Below are 24,590 nucleotides of genomic sequence, written 5' to 3'. Positions count from 1 at the left end.
ACTGACACTTGTTGCGTGATGCTTACAGGTGTGTGTGTGTGTGTGTGTGTGTGGTGTGTGTGTGAGAGAGGGAGAGAGAGGGAGAAGAGAGAGGGAGAGGGAGAGGGAGAGGGAGAGGGAGAGGGAGAGGGAGAGGGAGAGGGAGAGAGAGAGAGAGAGAGAGAGAGAGAGAGAGAGAGAGAGAGAGAGAGAGAGAGAGAGAGAGAGAGAGAGAGAGAGAGAGAGGATAAAGGAAGGAAGGAATGTGTGAACTGGCTTTGACCGAGTGTGGATATCTGTGCGGGAGCACACTAGCACACTCTACGGCGTTCGGATGAGATATTTACGAGCCCGTGTGTTGGGGGGGGGGGGTGGTTTCATTCAGAGGCTCCTTCCCCTGCTGTTAATCCTCCTGGTCAGACTCTCTGACAGGCGTTGGTCCCTACTTGAGAAAGGAGGCCGATCTACGAAACGTCACAGGGCGCCAAGACTTCCACTGCCCCCTTTAAATGCGGTGTGTGGGGACTCCCCTCCTCAAACACAGCCTGACACGGTGCCGGGAATGCACAGTAGTCAGGTCTCGGGGAAGCTGCCGCCGCTTACTGATGTCTGGTAAAGTTGTGGTCACCTGGCCACGCATCTTCCCATAAGGAACTTCCCGCGGGGAACAATGGGCGCAGGGAGCGGCGAGCGAATCTCCTCCAACCCTGGCGGGCTATTGATGCCTAGGGACTAGGACGAAGGTGAGAGGCTGCCCCTGCGAGTTCTCTTTGGCACTCGGTGAACACTGTCCCTGTAACATCCAGGCTGGAATCGAACTAGCCGGCAAGTGTTACAGCGCGGTGAAGTGCGAACGGTTTCATTCCACGTGGGAGGTGATTCAAGGGGACGAGGGTAGTGGCTGGGGCGGCGGAGAGACTGACGTTAAATTTTGTGGAGACGAGCATTAATCCGCGGAGTTTGGGAGTCGGGGTCAGAGTAACTTGTGATTTTGGTGGAGAGTTCAGTATCCGTGTCTTTGGTACCGGAGCACCGGGCGCTCGGTGCCTTACCTGGGTCTGAACCGGAATATGATGGAATAAGTTCCACAGCCCGGCGTTGATGTCGTGACAACTGGAACCAACCGCCGGTCTGAGTCCCGGATCATTTTGGCTCCGGTCGAAATACATCAATTCAGTCTAAGAGTTTATTCTGTATCATTCGCGGTGATATTAAATTAACACGAGTTTACTGTAAACTGAGCACTGTCCGCAGATCCGAATGGCCGGGGGGGGGGGGGGGGGGGTGTGTGTGTGTGTGTGTGTGTGTGTGTGTGTGTGTGTGTGTGTGTGTGTGTGTGTGTGTGTGTGTGTGTGTGTGTGTGTGTGTGTGTGTGTGTGTGTGTCTGTCTCTCGGAACAGCCAAAACTGGGCTAACACAGCACCTGACAGCACAGGGCGGGGAATCTAGGGGACGGCGGGGGAATCTGGTCCTCAGTCGTGTTTTGCTGAATTTGTCTCATCTGTACCGGTGTCTAAGAAGGGATTGCGATGTTTAGGTGTATGTGTGCCCGGTCAAGCTGGCACCTGGGACACTGGGACCAAGGACTCGGATATTTAACGTTCACCTGAACCACGGTTAATTATTCAGACCCCGGCTCCAACATCTGACGCCGGGTCCCAAATTCCTAGATCACACGATTCTCTTGATGCCATAAATTGAGCTCAGGATCCCAACTTTTATTACGTATTCGCGAAAACTCTCCTCAGTTGTCTACAACCTCCCGCACACGGGCCGGCGCTTAAATACCAAAACCTCTATTCAATAGTTTTGATTACGAAAATCAATATTAACTGTGTATATATCACGTGAGGGTGGGTTGTCGACTCACAGAGTACAGCACAGAAACTGACCAGTTGTCCCGTCGCGTCCACGCCGACCTTTCACCTATCTGCTTCCCGCATTGGAACCATATCCTGATATCCATATCCCATTAGTAGCTATCTCTCAGATAGAGTGGGTGTGGAGAGGATGTTTCCTATAATGCGGGAGTCCTGGACCAGAAGGCACAGTCTCCGAACAGTGATGAGGAAAATTTATTTTGCCAGAAGCTGGTGAATCGTTTGGATTCTTTGCCACAGTTGGCTGCGCAGACCGGTTCACTGTGTATATTTAAAGCGGAGGCTGATAAGTTCTTGATCAAAGATTACGGGGAGAAGCCAGGCGAATGGGGTTGAGAGCGAAAATAAGTCAACCATGATGGAAGAGCGGAGCAGACTCGATGGGCCGAATAGCCTATCACTTGGTTTCAATAGTTCCATTTAATGTCAGAGAAATATATACAATATACATCCTGAAATTCTTTTTCTTCACAAACATCCACAAAAACAGAGGAATGCCCCAAAGAATGAATGACAGTTAAAAGCTAGAACCCCAAAGACCCTTCCCATTTCTGTTCTATGTCTAGTCGACATGGTCTTAAACGCTTTGCTTAGGCAAGAACGTATCTAAATGTCTCCATATCTGACTCCACCACCTCCTCTGGCAGCGAGTTGCACGTATCAATCGCGCTGTTGGGTTAAAAAAACACTTTTCTCTCACATTCTCTTAAAGTTCCTTCCTCTCACCTTAACTCCGGTTTTTGACACCCTGAGAAATATCCATATTTCATTACATTTAGTATTAATTCCGCATTAAATACTTCTGATATAAAATGTTTATCTAGTTGCTAAAATGTTTATCTAAACATGTACTATGTAATTATATTAGTTCATTCTATCGATGAACTAATTTTTAGATTAGAATAAATAGGTGTTTACATATCAGATCGAATTACATTAAGGCAGATTACAAAGTTATTTATTTAATACTGTATTTTTCTTTGAATCCGTACACAGGTGTCCTTTGTATTTGGCTGTGGTTTATTTTTATCCTAAAATCTCCCCCCCCCCCCCACTTCAGTCTCAGTTTATCCTCACACTTCGCCCTCTCCCCAGCAGGATGTTGGCGGCGTTGGCGTCTCTCCTCTCTCGGGTCCCCTTCTCCGGCGCCCGCTCAGTCGGACCGGGAGCCTCAATGCACTGAGATGGTTTGCCGGGCAGGCAATACCTGGGGGTGGGTGGGGGGGTGGGAAGAGGGGGGGGTCGGTGAACAACCTCAAGCACTGTAACATGAAAATCCGGAATTACCTTTACCAGCCGGTACAATCATACCCGACTCCAAATAGCGATGGTTGTTAAATAGGAAACTGGAGGACGAGGGATTATTTTCCCGAGAGTGTGAGAAATGGTCAGGGAGCGATTTGAATTTTACTCTGTGCTGGGCACGTTTACTCAGTGCAGGGGCCGGGGACGAAGAGAGCCTTCCTGAATGAGTTTAGGTTAACAAGTGTTACAGGTTTAAAGGCTTATAAAGGCTCGTTAACTGTTCGTTGACCGCGTGCGACTTGTTTCGTCAGAACAACGTCAAACATCAGTCACAAACACGCGCAGCGCATTTTCGTGCGTAATTTATATAGAATCATAGAACACTCCAGCATAGAAACAGGACCTTCGGCCCATCTAGTCCGTGCAGAGCCATTAACCTGCCTAGACCCATCGATTTGCACTCAGATCATAGCCCTCTATACCCTTCCCAATACTTACCCAATTTTTCTCTTAAATGTGACAATCGACCCCACAGCCACTGGTAGCTCTTTCCAAACTCTCACCACCCTCTGAGTGAAGAAGTTCCCTTAAACATTTCACCTTTCACCCTTAACCCATGACTTCTAGTTGTGTCTCACCCAACCTCTGTTAAAAACCTACTTGCATTTACCCTATCTACCCCCTCATAATGTTCTACATCTCTATCCAATTCCCCCTCAATCTTTTATGTTTTAGGGAATAATAGTAGGTAGCCGTCAATCCCAGGGGATCAGGGGTTTGCGCCTCTGATGGACTGTGTCCTCTCCAGGGCGCAGCCTGGGTGGGAAGATTTTAAGAACCGGCTATTGCCCATGCAGTGGGTTCCCCCTCTCCGCGTCACTGGTGTAGTCCAAGGGAAGGGCAGGTGCCAATACAGCTTGGCACCAGTGTCGTCGCAGAAGTTGCCAGAGGAAAGTTGTTACCAACACCAAACTGCCTTAGGGACAGCGGCTCCGGATTTCTACCTCGGGGTTTACTCCCGAAGCCTTTCCAATGGGTGGGTACGGCCGCAAGGCAGCGGAGGATTTAAATCAGAGTTTTCCTTCTCCTAGGCGGGCTGCTGGCCAAGGCTGACGAGCCCCACCGGCCCGATCTGGGGATTAAAGTAGTAACTTATTCAATCTTTCCGTAAAACTCAGGCCCTCGAGTCTCGGCAACATCCTTGTAAATTTTCTCTGCACTCGTTCAATCTTATTTACATCTTTCCTGTAGGTAAGTGACCAAACCTCGACACAATACTCCAAACTAGGCCTCACCAACGTCATAACATGACATTTCATCTCCTGTGCTCAAATCGTTAATTTATGAAAACGATTATGCCAAAAGTTTTCTTAAGGACCCTATCTACCTGTGATGCCACTTCCAAATTATGGATCTGTATTCGCAGTCCCCTCTGCTGTACCGCACTCCTCAGTGCCCTACCGCTCACTGTGTAAGACCGACCCTGGCTGGTCCTCCCAAAGTGCAAAATCACACACTTGGCACAAGTTCCATATCCCATTCTTCAGCCCATTTTTCCAGCTGGTCCGGATCCTGCTTCAATCTTTAATTGTCTTCCTCGCTGTCCAATAAACCCCCAATCTTGGTGCCATGCGCAAAATTGTTGATCCAGTTAATCAGAATATCACCCAGATTATTGATTTAGGCGACAACACCCGGCACCGATCTCTACGGCACTCCACCAGTTACAAGCCTCAGGCAGCTATCGACCACCACTCTCTGGCTTCTCCCACGAAGCCAATGTCTAAACGAATTTACTAGCTCATTTTGAATGACAAGTGATTGAGGCTTCTTGACCAATCTCCCATGCGGGACCTTGTCAAAAGCCTTGCTAACATCAATGTAGACAACGCCGCTGCTTTGCCTTCATCTACTTTCCCGGTAACTTCCTCGAAAAAACTCTGATTGATAGATAGATAGATAGATAGATAGATACTTTATTCATCCCCATGGGGAAATTCAACTTTTTTTCCAATGGTTAGACACATCTTGTCACGATCAAAGTTATGTTGACTATCCCTAACAGTCCCTGTCTATCCAAATACTTATATATCCAATCCCTTAGAATACCTTCCGATAACGTTCCCATTAATGATGTCAGTCTCTGCGGCGTATATTTCCCTGGTTTGTTCTTAGAACCTTTCTTAGTCAACGGAGCAACATTAGCTGTCCTCTAATCCTCCGGCACCTCACCCGTGGTTAGGATCTATAAGTATATACAGTCTAGATCTTTAAAAGAAAATACTCCACTTGTTATTCAGTCCACCCCCGTTATAAATCGATGAGCATTCCGCTCGCCACTCGCTCCTCCCAGCAAATGGAAACGGTAACACGCACCTAATCTAAATAACGGATTCAATATCCAATTTAGAGGCCCATCCGAGAGCAGTGAAGGGCAGCAGTTGGGTTGTACCGATGAGGTCTTTCAAAAGGTGTGTCAGTGTTTGTATTAGTTCGAAGAATGCATTACCTTTGCAATAAACTACCTGTTGGAGTAACCTATATACAGTACATATATTAGGCATTCGACGCACATAATTGTTCTTAGTCTCAGTACACTGTGAAATATCTGATGCAAATGTGTGCTTGATCAATAGATTTTAATATTTATCCAGTGACGGGCAGTCGTCAAAACCAGGTAATCGTTTATTACAGTGTAATACAGTCGCGGTATGAACAGATTGCCGTCAGCAATATTAACCTTATTAGCAAACTATGAACATCATTTCAATAATAGTGCTCTCTGTCTGGGAAATCCCCAGTCTTCTCCAGTTATAAACAAATTCTCGGGACGGATCAGGTTCTCGGCTGTGGAACAGAGCGATACTTTGCGTCTCGTGTGAGCTCCAGCGCGGTCAGCCTGTTCTCGGGTTCACCCCGGTGTGATCATGTTCCCCCTCGCAAGGGATCCTTCTGAATTTCAAATTCACGTTCCAACTAACCTTGATGGCGTATGACTGGGATGTGATAATAATTAATCCACAGCAATTAAATATATTCAGCAATTCCATGAAATGAATGCACGAATTTCTGTTTTTGTAACTGGACGGGTTATAGACAGCACATTACCGGTATCCGTTTAATTGAAAGGATAATCTGATGGACAGTTTGGCGGGAATATTATCAACGCGATAATCCGATGAATAGTTTATTGTTGAAGCCTTTAATTTAATAATCTGACCCTGAATTGCGTAATAACTGGATAGATAGTGGTGCTTTGGCTAAAGATTTCTGCACCGTGATCTTACTGGGATAGTACCTGATGGAGAGTTCACTGGGGCCAGGCTGTTTAATAATCTGACTGGAATTATAATGGTGGCAGGATCTGTTGAATAATATTGAAGAGGGAGTGCTGGGATCAGACTCTCTGCTCAATAACCTAAAGTAGTATGCGGGGATATCATCGGTTCAATATCAGATGCTGAGAATATTGTTGTATTCTAAACTGGTGACTAGTTTATTACGATTCCCACGGCTATTTTGACCATCCCTCTTCCCACCCTGTCTCCTGTAGAAATGCTACTCCCCTTTCTCAGTTATCCTCGTCTCCACCAGGTCTGTTCCCAGGAATGGGACTTTCTTTTCCAGGACACCTGAGCTGTTCCTCCTCTTCAACGAGCGCGTTTCCATTTCTCCCATAGATGCTGCCTTCACCTGCATCTCCTCCACTCCCTGGACGTCCGCCCTCACCTGCACCTTCCCACCACCCCAACAATGATAGTGTTCCTCTTGTCTCATCTACCACCACGAGCCTCCGCATTCAACGTATCATTCTCAGCAACTTATTCCACCTTCAACGGGATCCTACCACTAAACACATCTTTACCACCTCCCCCTCCCAATCTCCGCAAGGATCACTCCCTCCATGATTGTCTTGTCCATCCACCATTCTCCACTAATCTCCTTGTCGGCATTTACCACTGTAAGCGGCAGAAGTACTACAACTGCCCATTTTCCTCAACCCTCATCTCCATTCAGGGCCCCAAAACAGTCCTTCCAGATGAGGCAATGGGGTCATCTATTGTATCCAGTTCTCCTGATGCAGTCTCCTCTACACGGAGACCCACCAGAGACCGGAGAACCACGTCAACCACCTTTTCCGCATCCACTAAAAGGCCGGCTTTCCCAGTGGTTAACCATTTTAGTTACGATACCCATTCCAATTCTGACACGTCAGTCCATAGCCTCCTCTTCTGCCACGGTGAGGCCTCTGAGGCTGGAGGAGCAACACCTTCTATTCTGTTTGGGTAGCCCCCAACCTGATGGCATGAACTACGATTACTCCAACTTCCATAATGTTGCCCCTTCCCTCTTCATTTCCCCACCTTCTTGCTTCTTCTCCTCACCCACCTATCACCCTCTTCCCACGCCCCATGCCCCTCATTCCCCTTCCGCCATGGCCCACTCTCCTCTCCTATTCTTCTTCAGCCCTTTACTTTTTCCTACCTATCAGCTTCCATCTTACTTCATCCCCTTTCTGTCACCCGTCGCGGACGTGGCTGAAGTGCGGAGTGAGAGTCACTGAAGTGGATCGATATTTCACAGACTTTAATGCAAATAATGTTAACAACAATAAACGCTAGGCCAGACAGGGCCGTTGGCTATAACACTCAAACGGAAAATGAAGCCGACACTGCGGCTGAAAAGGACAACTAACGATAAAACGAATACCGCTAGTCTTGAGTCAGTTAGCTCGACAGTCCAATTTCTCAGGCAAGGAATGCAGAAAATGAAGCATTATTTGTCCAAGTATCGACAAGTACTACGACGGAATGAATTGAGTTAAATACTATCACAATGAAGTAATAATTAGCTGACGGGCATATTCACGTGCGCAATTGCAGAATCTGCTGCGCTGCCGAATCCGTGGTTGTGACGCCCCCCCCCCCCCCAAGTGTAGCCCCTGAGGCGCCACAGACCTGTGTCCGCTGGAAGTCCCGAATGAGGGACTTGTAAAGATGTCTTTAAGTGATGCTGATAAATAAGTGCCATGGTGTGCACTGCCAATATCGGAGCCAAAGAGTTCCATGTAGAGACAGCAATTAGACAGAGGTAGCTCGACCAAGTGACACCGTGAGACAAATCATTCTTGAAATGAGGACCGTCAGATTGGAGCTAATCCGGCATCTGCTTCAAGAATAAAACTAACACAGAATCCGAACATCAAAATAAAACAAACTTAAAGAGAAAGCACCAGGAACGCGCATTACAGGGAGCGAGTCGCTCGAAAACCACAAGAAACTCAAACAATAACTGTTAAGCAACAATTAACCAGTATAGGTGCTCTAAAAGCCTCTGAGCCCAAAAGCACTGATGCCCTGCACAGGTCTGAAGGAGTCACTACAGGACCCCCCCCCCCCCTCCCTATAGCTGGCACTTGATGGCCCTGGAAGACCTGAAAACTCCAGACAACTGGGGAACTTGAGAGGGAGGCATGGGGAACTCAAGAGGCAGGGAGGTTTGGGGTTCCGGAGAGACCGAGACCTGGGAACCCCAACAGACTGAGATCAAGAAACCTCCGGCGGGGCCGAGAGGGAAGCTTGGGAGTCCTCGCGATGGGGAGGACATTGAAAAACCCTAAACACATTGAATAAGCCTTGGAAACAATCGGAAAAATAAAAACCCGAGGAACATAGAGAAAAGTCCTTGGGAAACCTTGAAAACATGAAACTTGAAACCTGGAGAAGGAAGCTTTTCAAATCTTGCTTGGTGTTTTATCTTTCACAATTTTTTTCCAGAGGCAATTAGGATATACTCAATTTTACAGATCAAGACAGCATAGACAGGTTTCTTTTGTGGCAAAACTAGTTGGTTCTCTGTAGATCTGTTACATGAAAGTTCAATTTCCCCAGTCTGTACCATGACTTTCATCAAGAGGTTAAAATACTCTTGATAGGGTTACTTCACCTGTGTATTTGCACACTCCAGCCAGGGATCAGCTTTTGGAGTAGGGTTCTTCCAGAATTCACACTATTGACTTGAATGATGATTTGTTGAATCCATTGATAAGCTTGCTTGAAACGCTCATTTGTTATGCAGACCTGAGTTATGGGAACACAAAGCTGGGAACCTGGGTACTTGTGACATGAAAGCTTGGAATGTGACATGAAGCTTGGAGAAACTCAATGTAGACTAGAGAAGCTCAGTATGCAGAGTCAGGACATGCATTCAGAAACAAGGCACCCTCTCCTCAAGCCACCAAGGTCAAACATCACTGTTCAAACTTTGCTGGGTCCGTTACTTGGTAAGAACCTTCTGTCACGATGGAGGCAGAACCAACAGTTTATACATAGGAATTCTGACGGAATTGCTGAATCGGTGGTTGTGACACTTTCCTTCACCCATCTTGTTTCACCTCTGACCTTGTAGCTTATACTCTATCCCGTCCCTCCAGCATTCTTAGTTCTGGCATCTTCTCCCCATCCTTTCCAGCCCTGATGGAGGGTCTCGGCCTGAAATGTTGACTGTTTTTCATTTCCATACATACTCCCAGACCTGCTAATTCCTGCAGCAGTTTGTGAATGTTGCTCTGGATTTCCAGCATCTACAGAATTTCTTGTGTTTAAGTGTAAAAGAGTAGCTAGGGATAATAGGTCCTCTTAGAGATTAACAGGGCCACATACAGGAATGTATTAAATCACAGGAGATGGGTGGGATTTTTAATAATTATTTTTCCTCTGTGTTTATTGAGGAGTAATTTGTGGTTGCTCAAGGGATAAGGGCAACAAGTGGAGATCATATTACATGTAATATTACAATCATATTACAGTACTAGAGAGGAGATATTTTCAGCCTTACTGTGCATTAAAGTCAGGGTCTGACCAAGTATCTCCATGGATTTTGTGAGTGGCTAGAGAAAAAATTGCAGAGGTCCTCACAGAAATATTTCAAAGTTCAAAGTAAAATTATTACCGAAGTACATAAATATCACCTTATACAACCCTGGAACTCATTTTCATGCGGGAATACTCAATGAATCTGTAATAGAATAATAACCATAACAGAATCAACGAAAGACCACACCAGCTTGATATTCAACCAGTGTGCAGAAGAAAACAATTTTGCAAATACAAAAGCAAATTATTATTAATAATAAATAAATGAATAAATAAGTGATATATACTAATGTTCATCATTGGTGGACTTCATGAAGACTGGAAGGTAGCTAAAGTGGTTCCATTATTTAAGAAATGTAAATGCCTGAACTGAGTGCATGGATGCATTTTGTGTATGTTCCAGCATCTACAGAATCTCATGTATTTCTTGATAAAAAGAAACCCCACTGGTGTGACAATGGTTCATGTGTCCAGAATGTGGTAAACAGCTTGATTAATGCTTACTGGTAAAGTGATCAACCATGTGACAAGAAAGTTTTTGTTGCTATGTATAAACAAAGGAGATTTCCACTGAGTGGGAAGATAACAAGTGGTGGCAATGGTCTTACATTCACTGTCACCGAGGGTCACCAACAAGAAGAGATAAGCAAACTATTTTTTTTTCTTTGAGAACTATCTGTATCTGGAATAACTGATGTGGACTTAACCTTCAAATTCTTTCTGAGTGATGTCAACAGCTATTGAAAATTCTTGTGTCCTGTCACCAGGAGTCCCTGACTGCACATGTATGCTATTTGACAAGGGTTTACTGTATAAATAATGTTGGGGAGACTACACTTTGGAAATAATTAATACTTTTTAGTTGCCTTCTGTTGGGTTTTAAGTTTCAGAATCCACTATCTTTCTACTAATATTTGCTAAATTATATGCCCTCTCTTTTGATTTTATGTTGTCTTTGACTTCCCTTGTCACCAAGGATGTGCCATCCTCCCTTTAGAATATTACTTCATCTTTGGGATGTATCTATCTTGCACCTTCCAAATTGCTTCCAGAAACTCCAGCTATTGCTGTTCTGCTGTCATCCCTGCTGGTGTCCCCTTCCAGGCAATTTTGGCCAGCTCCTGTCTCAGAACTCTGTAATTCCCTTTACTCCACTGTAATACTGATACACCTAACTTTAGCTTCTCCCTCTCAAACTGCAGGATGAATTCTATCGTATTATGATCACTGCCTCCTAAGGGTTCCTTTTACCTTAAGGTCCCTAGTCAAGTCTGGTTTAACAATAGTTTATGAAGTAATGTAGCACAATCCCAAATCTACTTCTCATCCTGATATACAATTTCTGGTTTTGAGTTCACAAACATATTTGTGCTATTAAGTTGACGTGTATCTGTTAATTTCATAGGTTTGGATCACTAAATATGCCAAGCAAAATGAAAACAGAAGAAACCTCCATGTGCTTGAAGCACACTGCACCTACTTTGGATTCTGGTTAGTACTTGATCGCAGTGCTGGGAATCCTCTCTTTTTCATCCATCTTAACACTTGTGGCAGTAACATTACAGGCATGATATTGCATGTGCAGTATAGGATGGAGTAGCTGGTGTGTTCCTGTACACCTGCTGCCCTTATGGGTTAAGAGGGTTAGCAACTTTCTGCAGTGTATCACAGAACTGACACCAAACTTCTTAAAAAGCCATTGAGGGCTGATTGATTACATTGGGGGAGGTAGATAGCACTCACATCTCTCATTGTCTCACAGGTTTGGGAATGAGGATGAGAGGTTCTTGATGTGCTGGAGCTTTAACTCTGTTTTAATTATGAATGAGCTTTGATAAATTTATTTCATGTGTCACTGTTCTGATAAGTATTCGTGAATCAGGGATCCTGTTTAGATGATGGAGGGAATGGACGTTTAAGGTGGTGAATGGGGACAGCAGCAAACCGCAGGGCAGGAATGCAAAGTTATTCTGCAAACTCAGTTTTGGATGTCATTGTTCAGGCTCAGAGAAGAGACCAGGGCAGACTTGTGCGGGCTGCAACATTACCATCACTGACCGCTTCCTCCTGCGAACCAATGAAGCATCCTGGCACGAAGGATGTTTGAAATGCACAGTATGTCTGCAGCCACTCACTGGTACCTGCTACTGGCGCAACAAGACGCTGTTCTGCAAACACGACTATGAAAAGTAAGGACTGATGGTCATTCATTCACTTTCTATGTTGCGATGCAGTCATCCAGATTGCTGAGTTCTGAACGTTACTTCACAGCTTGATCTGATTTAAATCTTGCAATGTTCTTGAGGGAATTTCCTTGATTTTGATTACTCCTAGAGTTCAGTAACAGGTCTGTAAGGTACGATTGGAAAAGAATTGCAGAGGTTGTGACGATTTAGTGATTATTCTCAAATTAGAACAGAATGTTGATAATTCTGGGGTTATGAAAGTTTGATTCCTGTGTAAATGTGAGGGGTATTGATTAATAGCTTTGACTACAGCATTGATTATATCACAATGGTGATTCATTATTGAGTATCCTAGGATTGCACTGAATTGAGATTGAGAAATTATCCAGGATTGAAATTTGTTGCATTCTCTGGGATTGTGAAGAATTGTTGGCTATCTCTGAATGTGATGAATTGAAGCTAATTATGCATTAAGACTGTGGTTCCCAACCTGGAGGCCACAGACCCATCAGGTTAATGGTAGGGGTCCATGGCATAAAGTCGGTTGGGAACTCTTGCTTTAAGGAATTGATGACTCCAGCAGGAGTAAATGGTTTGAATGGTTAATTATCTTGAAGTTTTAATGAACATTAGCTTTATCTGGGGTGAAGATTTGTTCATCAATTTTTAATTTTTCAATGGATTGCTGCGACTGGGAAACTGATGAAATGATTATTCTGGAATTTCAAGGATCAGTTTATCATTCTGAGATTCTGTTTTTGATTCATCAAATTGTACATCGTGATGAATTGTGGGGTTATCACTGCTCATTGAATTTTCTGAAATTTTAATGGTTTGTTAGTTCTCTGATGATTATGTACTCTTATGCGATTTTGATGTTTTGCTAAATGCTTAGGAATGTCACATTGAATTGACCTGGGATTTTGATGCACTTTTGATTACTTCAGAATCAGCTATTTGCTCTAGATATTGGTAAAATAGTTATATTTCTAGAAGTGATGTTTGATATTTCTGAGAACATTACAGATGAGCCACTGGATCTGTTCTATTTCAGTAATTATTGCAAAAATGCCCTATCATTCGTAACCCTTGAACTGTTGTGAAATGTTATCCCAAGATTTTGATCAATCAATGATTTTGCAGGTTTATTTCATCTTGATCCTGTAATCAACAAAACAATCAATCAGCAATTCATTGACATCCCATATAATTAAACAGGATTACAATGAACTGCTAGTTATTCTGGGAAAAATATAGATCATGGTTAATTAATTATTCAGCAATCTGATAAACCGATTATCACAATTATTATGTGATTTAGATAAATTATATTCTGGATTCACTGCCACCTCGCTTTGATTATAAAAATGTTTTGATTATTTAAGGATTGATAAGAATTGCTGCTTATTCTGGTCTAGCATTGCTTTATAATGATACTATAGCACTGAACTATATATTCTTTGTTCTTTAGTTAGAACAGATTATTTCCCTGGAATGGTGATCAACTGTTAAATATTCTGAGACTGCAATAATTTTTTTATTATCAAACATTTTGATTGTTTTCCAAGAATGCGGTGGAGTTTTGCTTCCTCTGGGACTGTAAGCATTTTACATCGAAAGTTTAGGGATTGTTAAATAAATTGCCTTTGGTAACACTGGATTGTTGATTTGATGTACTAGTTATTATTCTGAACTGCTAATGATGGTGTATTTAATCAATTATAAAAGGATTTTGTGGAAATGTTTTGTAAAATGCTTGCTGATTATCCTGGTATTAAAAAGACCAACAGATTAATTTGAAAACGTCATAATACCGGTATTTGGTAAAAATTAAAATGACTCCAGATTTATTCATTGATTGTGGTGAATTGCTGATTATACAACCATTTTAAAGCTGATTGAAATATTTCATTTGCAGTGGTTTGATGCTCATTAGTTAATGGTGATTCCAACGTTTTAGGGACTTTTGATTATGAGTTGGTATGAATTGGTTATTCTGGCATCTAGAATGTTTTTGACGAGACTTTGATTATGACAATTTGCTGATAATTCAGAGGACTGGGCTGCACCAATTGTGCAGGGGTTGGTCTGCATTGATCTATTCAGGGATTGGTCTGATAATTCCAGAATTTTGAAGGTACTATATTATTTTAGAATAGAGATGATTTGTTGTTCATGAAAATTGACAATTATTCTGATATTTTCTAAACTGTTCTAAGTTTGGGATTTCATTGAATGCCATTCGATTGTTGCAAAACATAGCAGATATTTTCTGATATTATGGTAGTGATATTTCTCATTTTTGTGGGCAGGTCGATCTTTCCTCTGATGAGGATGCTGGAACTGTTGTACTCCACATGTGGTCATAAACTCTATCAAAGGCAACAGAACTTCCTTTCTCCAACCCAATGCAACAAAGGCTATCCATAATTCTCTTGAATACTCTGCATCTTGGCTTCCATGGTATAAAGACAGCAGTGTCCCTCTGGAGACCATCACATGTGTACCCTCACCAAAACAGCAAAATCTTTCAGAAAACATTCAAAAATGTAGAATTAGGCTATTCAGCCCTTTGATTCACCCCTGCCACTCAATAGGATTATAGCTGACTCCCCACTCCCCTTGACAGCTTGGGGATCCATCTATCTCTTTTTCCTTTCCTCCTGCCAAGTTGGATTATTTCAGATCCCTGTTTTTACTTCATCTGCCATCTTCTTGTTCAAACACTTAAGTGATTCATAGCTCTGTGTGCTTGGGTCTATCTCACACCTGGCACTGATAAAGTTGGATACTCTGAACTCAGCCGGTTACCATATTCGTTGATGCAATCCCTCAGCATCTGAGATCCTAGCACACATACCTTCCTACTGTTTCTCATGTTAACATGCCATCCCAAAACCCACACATTCAAATTCACTGCCTTCTGCCCATTAAACAATGAATAAAAGATTAGGATGGAGAGCAGTCATTTAAACTGGAGGGTAAGGCTTCCCTGGAATTCTCAATCCCAGAAGATTGTGGAGACTGGATTGTTGGAAAAGAGAAAGTAGATAATAATTAGGGAATTGAGTGCAATGGTGAACTGAAGATAAGCTGAGGCTTAGGGAAGGTGAGTCATGACCATATTAAATGGTGGTCCAGGCCTGAGAAACTAAGTGGCCTACTCTTACTCCTATTTTCTTGTGTTCAGTCCTCAGCCATTCATTGGATTGTTGATATATTCCTTTTATGAAATAATAATTCCTTATGTGTCACAATAGCTTTGTAAAATCCAAATATAGGACATCCATTACATCTCCCATATCTACCCTGCTGGTAAACCCTAGAAACTTTCAAAGATTTTTCATTTATAAGTTTCATTTCAGAAATCCACGGAAGATCATGTTTTGATCGTACAAGTATCCTGTTAGCTCATCTTTGTCCCTTTCTCCTGATGTTAGGCTCAATGTCATAATGATTGGCTTGTGGCTGTAAGACCTTTTGGCCTTCTGATGGCCTGGTGACTATTTCAGTGTTATTACAGCATATTTAGATCTTCTGATACTGAGTTGCTGCCTTATGCCAGGTTAGAAGAAAGTGGTTTCACTTAACTTTTGCGTTCTCAACCATGTATTTTTCTGCCAGATATTGGACCATGTAATGTCTCACCCAGTAGTTCTGTTCTTGTTGACCATGCTGTTTATGAAGGAAGTAATTGGATGGTAACCTGAGCCAAGAAGTTTGAGGCTGCAGAACCATTCTCTGAAGCCCATGAGGTTAGCACAGATTGGACACAAACAGACCCACTTGCTTCCTTGGAGAATCTCCAATTCACCTATGTTTCTATGAGTATCTATAAGCCATTAGGTAAAATTATTCAATTCATTTAGTTCAAAGTAAAGTGAACACATCTGTCAGCCCTCAGAGATGTTAGAACCCCATTACCTGCCACTGTTTCTTGTGCCAACACTCAAAGGTGAAGCAGGCAGGTGAGTGTTGTAGGTGTCAGATGTTTCCTGATTAGAGGAAACTGCTGTCACTCGCAGGACTTCCCATCATTTCCTCCACTAGAGAGCCAGACCTAATGGAGGCAGGCACAGATAAGGAGAATATGCCAAGAACCTGGATGGCTGTTGGCAAATATGTAGTAATTGGTGTCTCGATTTAAGAGATTATTATGGACACAAACATGGAGAAATCCTGTAAGAGTAATACTGCCGTCTTTGATAGTATTGCCTGCAGTTTGGACACAAGTTCAAAGAAAGCTCTCTCCTGCCAAGTAACAAAAAGAATTGTTCTTCAGGTATCTTTCCACTGTGATAATTGTAATCTGGTGCAGGATATATTGACAATGAATCCACGAACAGTACCTCACTATTTTTCTTTTGCTCTCTTTTTGTACTCCTTACATGTTTTATATATATCTTGTTGTAATCTATAGTTTTTAAAAATTATTACCTACTGCTGCTGCAAAACAAATTTCATGACATAGGCCAGTGAAATTAAATCTGATTCTGATTCTAAATAAGTGTTGCTCGGATATGGAAAGCTGGATCTGGAAACATAGACTGCAGTTTGAGGAGAATTTACTGACTGATAGGTAAGTCCTGGGACCTGGCCCACAAGATGACCAATTCTTGTCCTTCAGAGCATAAGCCTCCCAACTAGATCATTTTACCATACATAAGTATGTCACGCCATGGCCAAAGGACAATGGAGATGCAGCAATGTTGCCGACTTTTCTCTTTGGGCAAACAGGGCAATTGTACTCTCTGCTCACAACCTTCCCTATAAGTTCTGTAGAACAAAGAGAGTTAGGAGTGCAGGTGCATAGTTCACAGGCAGATATGATGGTGAAGAATTCATTTGGCACATTGGCTTTCACCTATCAGGACACCAAGAGTGGGAACTGGAAAGTTGTGCTGCAGTTATAGAAGATCATCATCACAAGCCTGGTCAGAAAGTATGGAGATCCTGAGATGTCCAGTCATCAAGATCCCCCTCTCGGCCTCACCAGTGTAGTCCAAAGGAAAGCTTATGAAGCGATACGTTTGGCATCAACTTGGCTGCAGGAGCTCCCAGAAGGATGTTCAGTGATGTCCAGCTGCCTTAGGGGTTCCACTCTGGATTTGTTGTCTGGGTTTACTCACATAGCCTTCATCTCTCCAGAGGTGACCCACAAAGCAGTGTGGCTATTCACCCCTAGCTGGGGATATGGTTCACGAGCACCAGAGTGTGTACATACCAGTGGGCCTGTGCGTTACGTGTACAGGGGTCAGACCTCCTCGCCTTCCTCTGTAGCTCAGCCCAAGTCCGAAAGAAATTTCAGTTCACGGGCGTTGCCAGCGAGGAGACGCTACATGAGGCTCTGTACTGGCAGGGAGAGACTTACACGTTCAGTTCTCCTATTCGCAAGACTGCTAGCCAGTGGTGGAAGCTGAAAGAGAGAGCGACAAGCACTACCCACTATACTCCCACACAAGGTGTGTCACCACAACCATTTTATCACTTTGTTATATAGCAGATATTACTAAACAAGTCAGGGTACAGAAAAGATTTACAAGGATATTACTTAGACTCAGCTGCCTGAAATAGGAGGACAGGTTGCATAGACCAGGACAATTCACTGGGAAGCAGGAGATTGAAATGTGACCTCATAAGATCATGAGGATGATAGACAAGATAGTCTTTTTTCCAGGAAAGGGGTGCTAAAGACAAGAAGGCATAGTTTAAGATCACAAGCAAGAGATTGAAAAGGGACAACAGGGCCAGCTCCTTCATGCAAAGGGTGGTACGTATTTGGAATGAGCAGCCAGAAATAATGGGTGATTTAGTAACAAGCCATCTAGATCAGGTCATGGATAGGAAGGATTTAGAGGACTATGAGCCCAATGCAGGCAAATGGGATTAGCTCACTGGGCAACATAGTCAACGTGGATGAGTTGATCTGAATGGCCTGGTTCCATGTTGTATGATTCTACAGAAAATGTTGTAGAGTGACCAGGAATCACTGGAAGCCCTAATGTAGTCCGAGGCTTCAAGTCTAGTCGAGACCTTCTTGAGCTAGAGTTATACTTGCGAAGTGCCTATGTGAAGCAAGGCATTGTTCCTGTGTGGTGTGATACGGGAGGGAAGTCTTTAATTGGTGAATTTAGTTAACTTTGGATCAAACATATAAGTCAGCCAAACAGAGAGATGCAATGCATCACCTAAATGCATCATTTTCATTGTGAACAGTTCCAGCTCAAGTGTGTCACTCCTGGTGCAGGCTCCACCTGTCACTAGCTTCCCCACTGACCCACTTATGGCTGTTCTGACCTTCGTGGCTCAACGTGAGGAGATCCAGTCACTGGTCTGTATACTTCCAGTTTCCAAGGGTGTCATGGGTGGTGCAGAAATCCAATCTGGGGCAGCTCCTTGGGCACATTAGAGACCATTTGGTGCTGTGGGTGAAACCAAGATCCCTTCACAAAACGTGGGCTAAAGTTCACTTTATAAATCTCTTCTGTGACATTTCGGTAGTTGAGTGAAGGTAGGGGAGGGGAGGGTCTTACACTAAGGCTTTCCCAGACGTTCATATGTTTCTTCAAGTTCAAGTCTAATTGTCATTCGACCATATATGAATATCCATGAATACAGCCAAATGAAACAGCTTTACTCAGGAGTCAAGGTGCAAAACATGGTACCAACAGTCATGCACAGCACAAAATACATATAACACGTATAGGTGCGATACTGTCCGTGAAAGTTGCAGCAGTCGGCAGTCAAACACAATACAACTTAGCTTCAGCTGAGCAGCACCGACACTGTACCACCCCACCTCCAGCACCTCCCCTGGACAGCTGCAAACAGGCGGCGCCCAGCTTCAGGCCTAATCTATCTCTTAATGTTACTTAAGATTTTAGATTTCATTCTGGTCTTCTCCCTGTGTGACTTTCTGACTTCATTATCTCTTTGACATTTGCACTTCGTCCATTTACCTATCATCGCCCATGGAAGGCCGATCTTTTTCTGCACCACATGCTATTTGTTACAAGTCTAATATCCTGTGGCCATGGGAAACGGTTTTAGGTGATGTAACACTGATCCACGTTCTGTGTTACTACTTTCCATGTGTTCTGACACAGGGCCCACATTCTGTGACACCACATTCCACGTGATTCACATTCCTGACAGTCTTACTTCATTTCCTGAGTTGCATCTGCAATTTCCTGAATCAATGTCTTCCACCTTCTCTGATGTCCCTATACTTTACCCTGTCCCTCCACAGTGTGTTCAGCCCTGGTATCAACTAATGCCTTCAATCATTGTACATTCCCCTTTCCAAAAAGTAGGGCAATAGATGCATAAGGCCTAAAGTCTCCTGGCTGAGAAAGATTTGCCGAGCATATTCATGGGCAGCCCTGGCCACACCTCTATGAAAGTGGGGTGGGAGGGAGCCATCTACTGCTGGAGTCTCACTGCTGCAGGTCTTGGTGAGCTTTTTGCAATAACTGAAGCGAGGGGTACAAGGAGGAGTCCTTCTCACCATTGCTTGTGGTATCAGCAGGAACCCCTTTCCCCCACTCTCCCCCTTGCAGCTCCTCTCCCTTCTTATTTTGTCAATGATCTTTCCACGAAGCATAGAAGGCAGCGGTAGGTATCCTGCCCACCCGTTCCTTTAGGATCCGTGCTTTGAGCAGCACCAGGAACCCTTATATATCAGGCAGAAACCCCTCTGTTTTGTTTCTCTATTTTCCTCACTGGCTATGAGTCCCACCTACAGTCCCAACCTCTCCAAGAGCTAGATAGCCAATCCTACCATCCTCCCTACTGCCGAACCTAAAAAGGACAGTATTATTCCTTTCAGATGTTGGGGAAGGGGAGATCGGACTGCTGATTCTACCATGGTTAAGGTGAACTTTTCTCCAGGCCATCCCCACCTTCATAAATCCCACTGACAGACAGCTCTGGTCTCCTTCTCCACTATCTTCCACTCTTCTCAAGATTTTAAATCGCAATCTACCAGGGAGGGATACTTAACCTTTACCACAGTCATAACTCTCTCACACAAAGACTTAGACTCCCCAACCACCCCTCTAGGGCATTGTTTACTGATGTTTAAGATTCCCTATTTCCTCCTCTTTCCAAGAGATTGTCTCCTGTTGTTGTTATATGATGGCCATAAACCCCTCTCTGGCACCCCCACTTGGAAGGGAACCCTTATTCCTTTAGTATGAACATGAGATGGTGTCCCATCTTTACCTCTCAGGGAGTCCAGTTTGTCTGTCCAATCCACTTGTGTTCTGTGGTCTGCAAGTAAATTGGCGAGACTGCCAAATCCCATGGAGTTATTAGTCTATTCCAATACTCTGTATTCTTTGTATGGAGTGGGGGGGGGGGGGGGTGTTTCTTCTTACTCTTACTTCCAAACATTTTTGCTTTCGACCACATGCATCAGATCCTGCTGACTACGCCAAAATGTTATATGGAAGGATCTCAGAACTGGCTTGGAGCAGGCAGAAAGACACAGATTCCAATTATTTACTTAGAACTACAAAACCTTGCTTAAAAGGACAGAATAACAAGCATTAAAACACTTATCTAGGCATGGGCAGACTGCAGCACACCTCCCACTTTGTCCAATCTGCGGTGCCATTCATGACCAGCACATCAATGAGGCCTTGAAGAAATACCCTCAAGCCCCAAATGCTCTACTTTTATACCCAATCCACTGGAATGAAATACATCAGTAAGTGGACCAATGCATAAGTACCAACTCAAACCACCAAACTGGAACCAATCGTCACTTGTCACTGCACTTCACAAATCTCTCCCCTCCACCCCCGAGTGTTCATCTAACTTTCATGTTCCCATGGCTGCATTCCCATAGTCTAGCATTCTCACAGTTGTATTGCATCCCATGGTCATAATCACCCCTCCTGCAGCCAGTTCAAGTACGTCCAAGGCCACAGTCGCGGTGAAAACATTCAACTGGCATAAAGATTAACCCTTTACAATACACCCCCACCCTGCTTCCTACCCAGTGTCGGAAGAGGTGCGGCTAAGAGGAAGGGTCTGCCAGCAGAGAGGCTTATTGAGACTAAGCCTGTCAAGACACTCCTCGTCCCTATTGTCCTGTGAATCACTATCTTGGCTTTGAATGCTCTGCCAGCACAACAGCTCTTGGTGTAAAACACAGCATCTAAATTGGTTGGTGGTTTGATTTGGTTGTAAATGCAGGTGAAAGATTGCTCATGATAACCCCACTCCCTGCAATCCTTGGGGAAGGAACTCTCAGTGGAGCTAAGGGGACAACAACAACATGCATTTATCTAGTTAATATTTCACATCTTTTCTCTATTCACAGTCACTGCCTGACCTGTTGGCTGTTTCCAGCCGTTTCTGGTTATATTTCAGATTTTAGGCATACAAAATGTTTTTTTTTTGCATTTATACGTTGTACGACTTGCCATGTTGCTCTAAGAGAGTGTTACAATAGAGCCTAACCCTGCTTCAAAGGGAGATATATTAGCCACATGGGCAAACACTGAAGTGGATGTTAAAGGAGGCAGAGAGGATTGGGGAATAGGCCAACAGATCTGAGTGAGCCATTTCGGTAAAGGAAACACCCTTTCTACACTTGCTCCTGCTGTATCTCTCAACTCCACGGCCTGCGAAATGTCTTAGTGTGCCGTACACGAGTATCGCGCCATTACAGCACTCACCAAACATTACAGTGTTTCAAGCTGCAGGTCGTTCCAGTAACGTTCTGGGTCTCACTCCTGAGAACGAATGAAATGTCACAGCTTGTAACTGGGACTTCAACAGATTGTCAGCAGTAATGGGCATGTGTGGATCACTGCCCACTGAGAAACACAGGATGTTCATTCCTGCCTTCAGAACGTGCACCGCATCGGATTGACGGCGAGAACGTTTGGTAAGCGCGCATGCGGCCGATCGATTGCGCGGAGAATGAACGGCTCTCGCTCTTTTGGCGCGGGCATTCGAGTGCGCACACTGTGAGCGGCGCAGCTTGATTTAATAAAAACATTTAACCATACTGTTAAGTTGCAGTTCTTGCTATGCGCGTACATAACAGGAGTCCTTCGTCGAGAGTTCGGGTCACTTCCCAAGCCTGAGAAGATGCGGAGGAATTCGGAAGCTGGAATTAAGTTCATGTGCTGTTTTCTTAACTGTGGGGTGTTTCAAGGCTGAGTGACACAAGGGGTTTAGGATTTGGAGCAGGAGATTGTTGGCTCATCCAAGTAGAGTGGAGGGAGGTGAAGATGAGTGGACCTTTGAAGCAAGCAGCTACTACTGATGAGGTAAAAGTGCACAAGGTTGGCTGAAAGGAACATTTGGGCATCTGGGGGTGAAATGTCGACGCTGGTTATGTCAGAACATCCGGTTATTGCCCAAGTGCAGAGAGAGACACTGAGGTCGGTTGACAGTTCTCAGACTTTAATGCGAACTTTTCAGGAATTTAAGGAACAGGACAACAATAAACGCTAGGCCAACAGGGCCATTAATTAAAACTCTCAAATGGAAAGTTAAATGCCAACACCGTGTCTGAAAACAATATCTAAATTCTGAAGGAATACCGCTTGTAACCAGCATCAGCCGAAACGATAGTCCTCTTTCGCAGACAAGGGCGAAGGTAAGCAGGGAGTGTAACTTTGCAGGCCTTTGTTCAAGCCTCGACAAAACTACAACGAAAAGAAGGAAGTTAAAGACTGCCACAATGGAACAGTATTGCTTATTTATTTATTAATATTATTTATTTTTGTGTTTGCACAGTTTGTTATCTTTTGCACACTGGTTGAACGCCCAAGTTGGTGCTGTCTTTCATTGATTCTGTTATGGTTATTATTTAATTATGGACTTATTGAGTATGCCCGCAAGAAAATAAATCTCAGGGCTGAGGGGGGATCTCATTGAAACCTTTCGAATGTTGAAAGGCCTAGACAGTAGATGTGGAAAAGATGTTTCCCATGATGGGGGAGTCTAGGACAAGAGGGAACAGCCTCAGAATAGAGGGGTGTCCATTCAAAACAGATGTGGAAAATCTCTTTAGCCAGAGGGTGATGAATTTGTTACCATATGTAGTTGTGGAGGCTGGGTCATTGGGTGTACTTAAAGGCTGAGATTGATAGTTTGTTGATTGGACATGACATCAAGGGTTACGGGAAGAAGGCTGGGAAATAGGGTTGAGGAGGGGTGGAAAAGGATCAGCCATGATTGAATTTTGGAGCAGACTCGATGGGCCAAGTGGCCTAATTCTGTCCCTATGTCTTATGGGTATATGGTAACATATATCTAGTTTGATAATAAATTTACTTTGAACAATAAATATCGAGAACATGAGATGAAGAGTCCTTGAAAGTGAGTCTATAGGTTTTGCAAACAGTTCAGTGGTGGGGCAAGTGAACTTGAATGAAATTATCTCCCCCAACCCCGGGTTCAAGAGCTTGATGGTTGAGGGGTAATAACTGTTCCTGAACCTGGTGGTGTGGTCCTGAGGCTCCTGTACCTCCTTCCTGATGGCAGCAGTGAGAAGAGAGCATGGACAGGATGGTGGAGGTCCTTGATGATGGATACTGCTTTCCTGTGACAGCGCTCTGTGTAGATGTACTCAATGCTGGGGAGGGCTTTATCTGTGATGGACTGGCCAGTCTCCACTACCTTTTGGGTCAGTTCCACATAGAACCTCTCAGAGAATGAGGAAATGGAAGAAATGCTCAAACTGACCACAGATGTGCTTGAATTTGGTAATACTGTTATCAGCAGCCAGTGTCATTGCTCCAACATAAAGAGCCCCAGCAGTTTATCCCTAACATCACCCTCCCCTCCACCCCCCCACCCCCGCCCCGTGTTCCTCAACCTGAAACACTGATCACGTTTGGACCAGAGATCTTGAGCTCTACCTAAAGATTCAATCAGCAGGTTCATGGCCTGGACAGTGCATCAGTTCAGAATGACTACACAGCCAAGATTCTGTGCAAGTTCAGAGGATTAAACAGAATCCATTATAGATCCACATTAAATGCAATGTTGATACATACAGCTAGGTAACAGGGACAGATGGCGTGTGAGCAGAGGAAGTGATATGGTCAATAAAATTAGGGTCAGGCTGGACATCACAATGTGATCAACATGAATCCATCCATCCTAAGCTTTATTCAGTAATGAGCTTCAGCTGGTCTCAATGTTTCTCTTTCTGCATGAGGCCAACGGTGAGAGCAAGTTCTCTCAGCAGGTCCTGATGTAGAATTTCAACCAAAGTGTTAACCCTTTCCTCCCACAGATGCTGCTCAACCCGTTGAGTTCCTCCAGCAGACTATATGTTGCTCCAGGTTCCAGCATCTTCAGTCTCTTGCATCTCCATGGTTTCTTCATCTGACTCATTCATTCTATCAGATATCTTCGAGCTTCACTTATACTCTTAATTTTAAAATTCCAGGAGA

The 24,590-nt window shown here is 43.9% G+C and overlaps 1 protein-coding gene across 1 annotated transcript in view; it reads left to right on the top strand.

The window, feature by feature from the left end:
* Nucleotides 1-472: 472 nt before the first annotated feature.
* The window catches only part of lmx1al (LIM homeobox transcription factor 1, alpha-like), a 107,470-nt gene continuing 83,352 nt past the window's right edge, over nt 473-24,590 (top strand). Inside the window, exons 1-3 of the mRNA XM_073069184.1 lie at nt 473-722; nt 11,385-11,470; nt 11,982-12,168. Coding sequence (XP_072925285.1) covers nt 11,401-11,470; nt 11,982-12,168 — 257 coding nt within the window. The 5' untranslated portion in view covers nt 473-722; nt 11,385-11,400. The remainder of the gene's footprint in view (nt 723-11,384; nt 11,471-11,981; nt 12,169-24,590) is intronic.

Source organism: Hemitrygon akajei, chromosome 16, assembly GCF_048418815.1.
Source record: "Hemitrygon akajei chromosome 16, sHemAka1.3, whole genome shotgun sequence".
NCBI classification, from domain to species: Eukaryota; Metazoa; Chordata; class Chondrichthyes; order Myliobatiformes; family Dasyatidae; genus Hemitrygon; species Hemitrygon akajei.
Note: the sequence above shows the minus strand (reverse complement) of the source record. Positions and strands in the feature narration are given on the sequence as shown.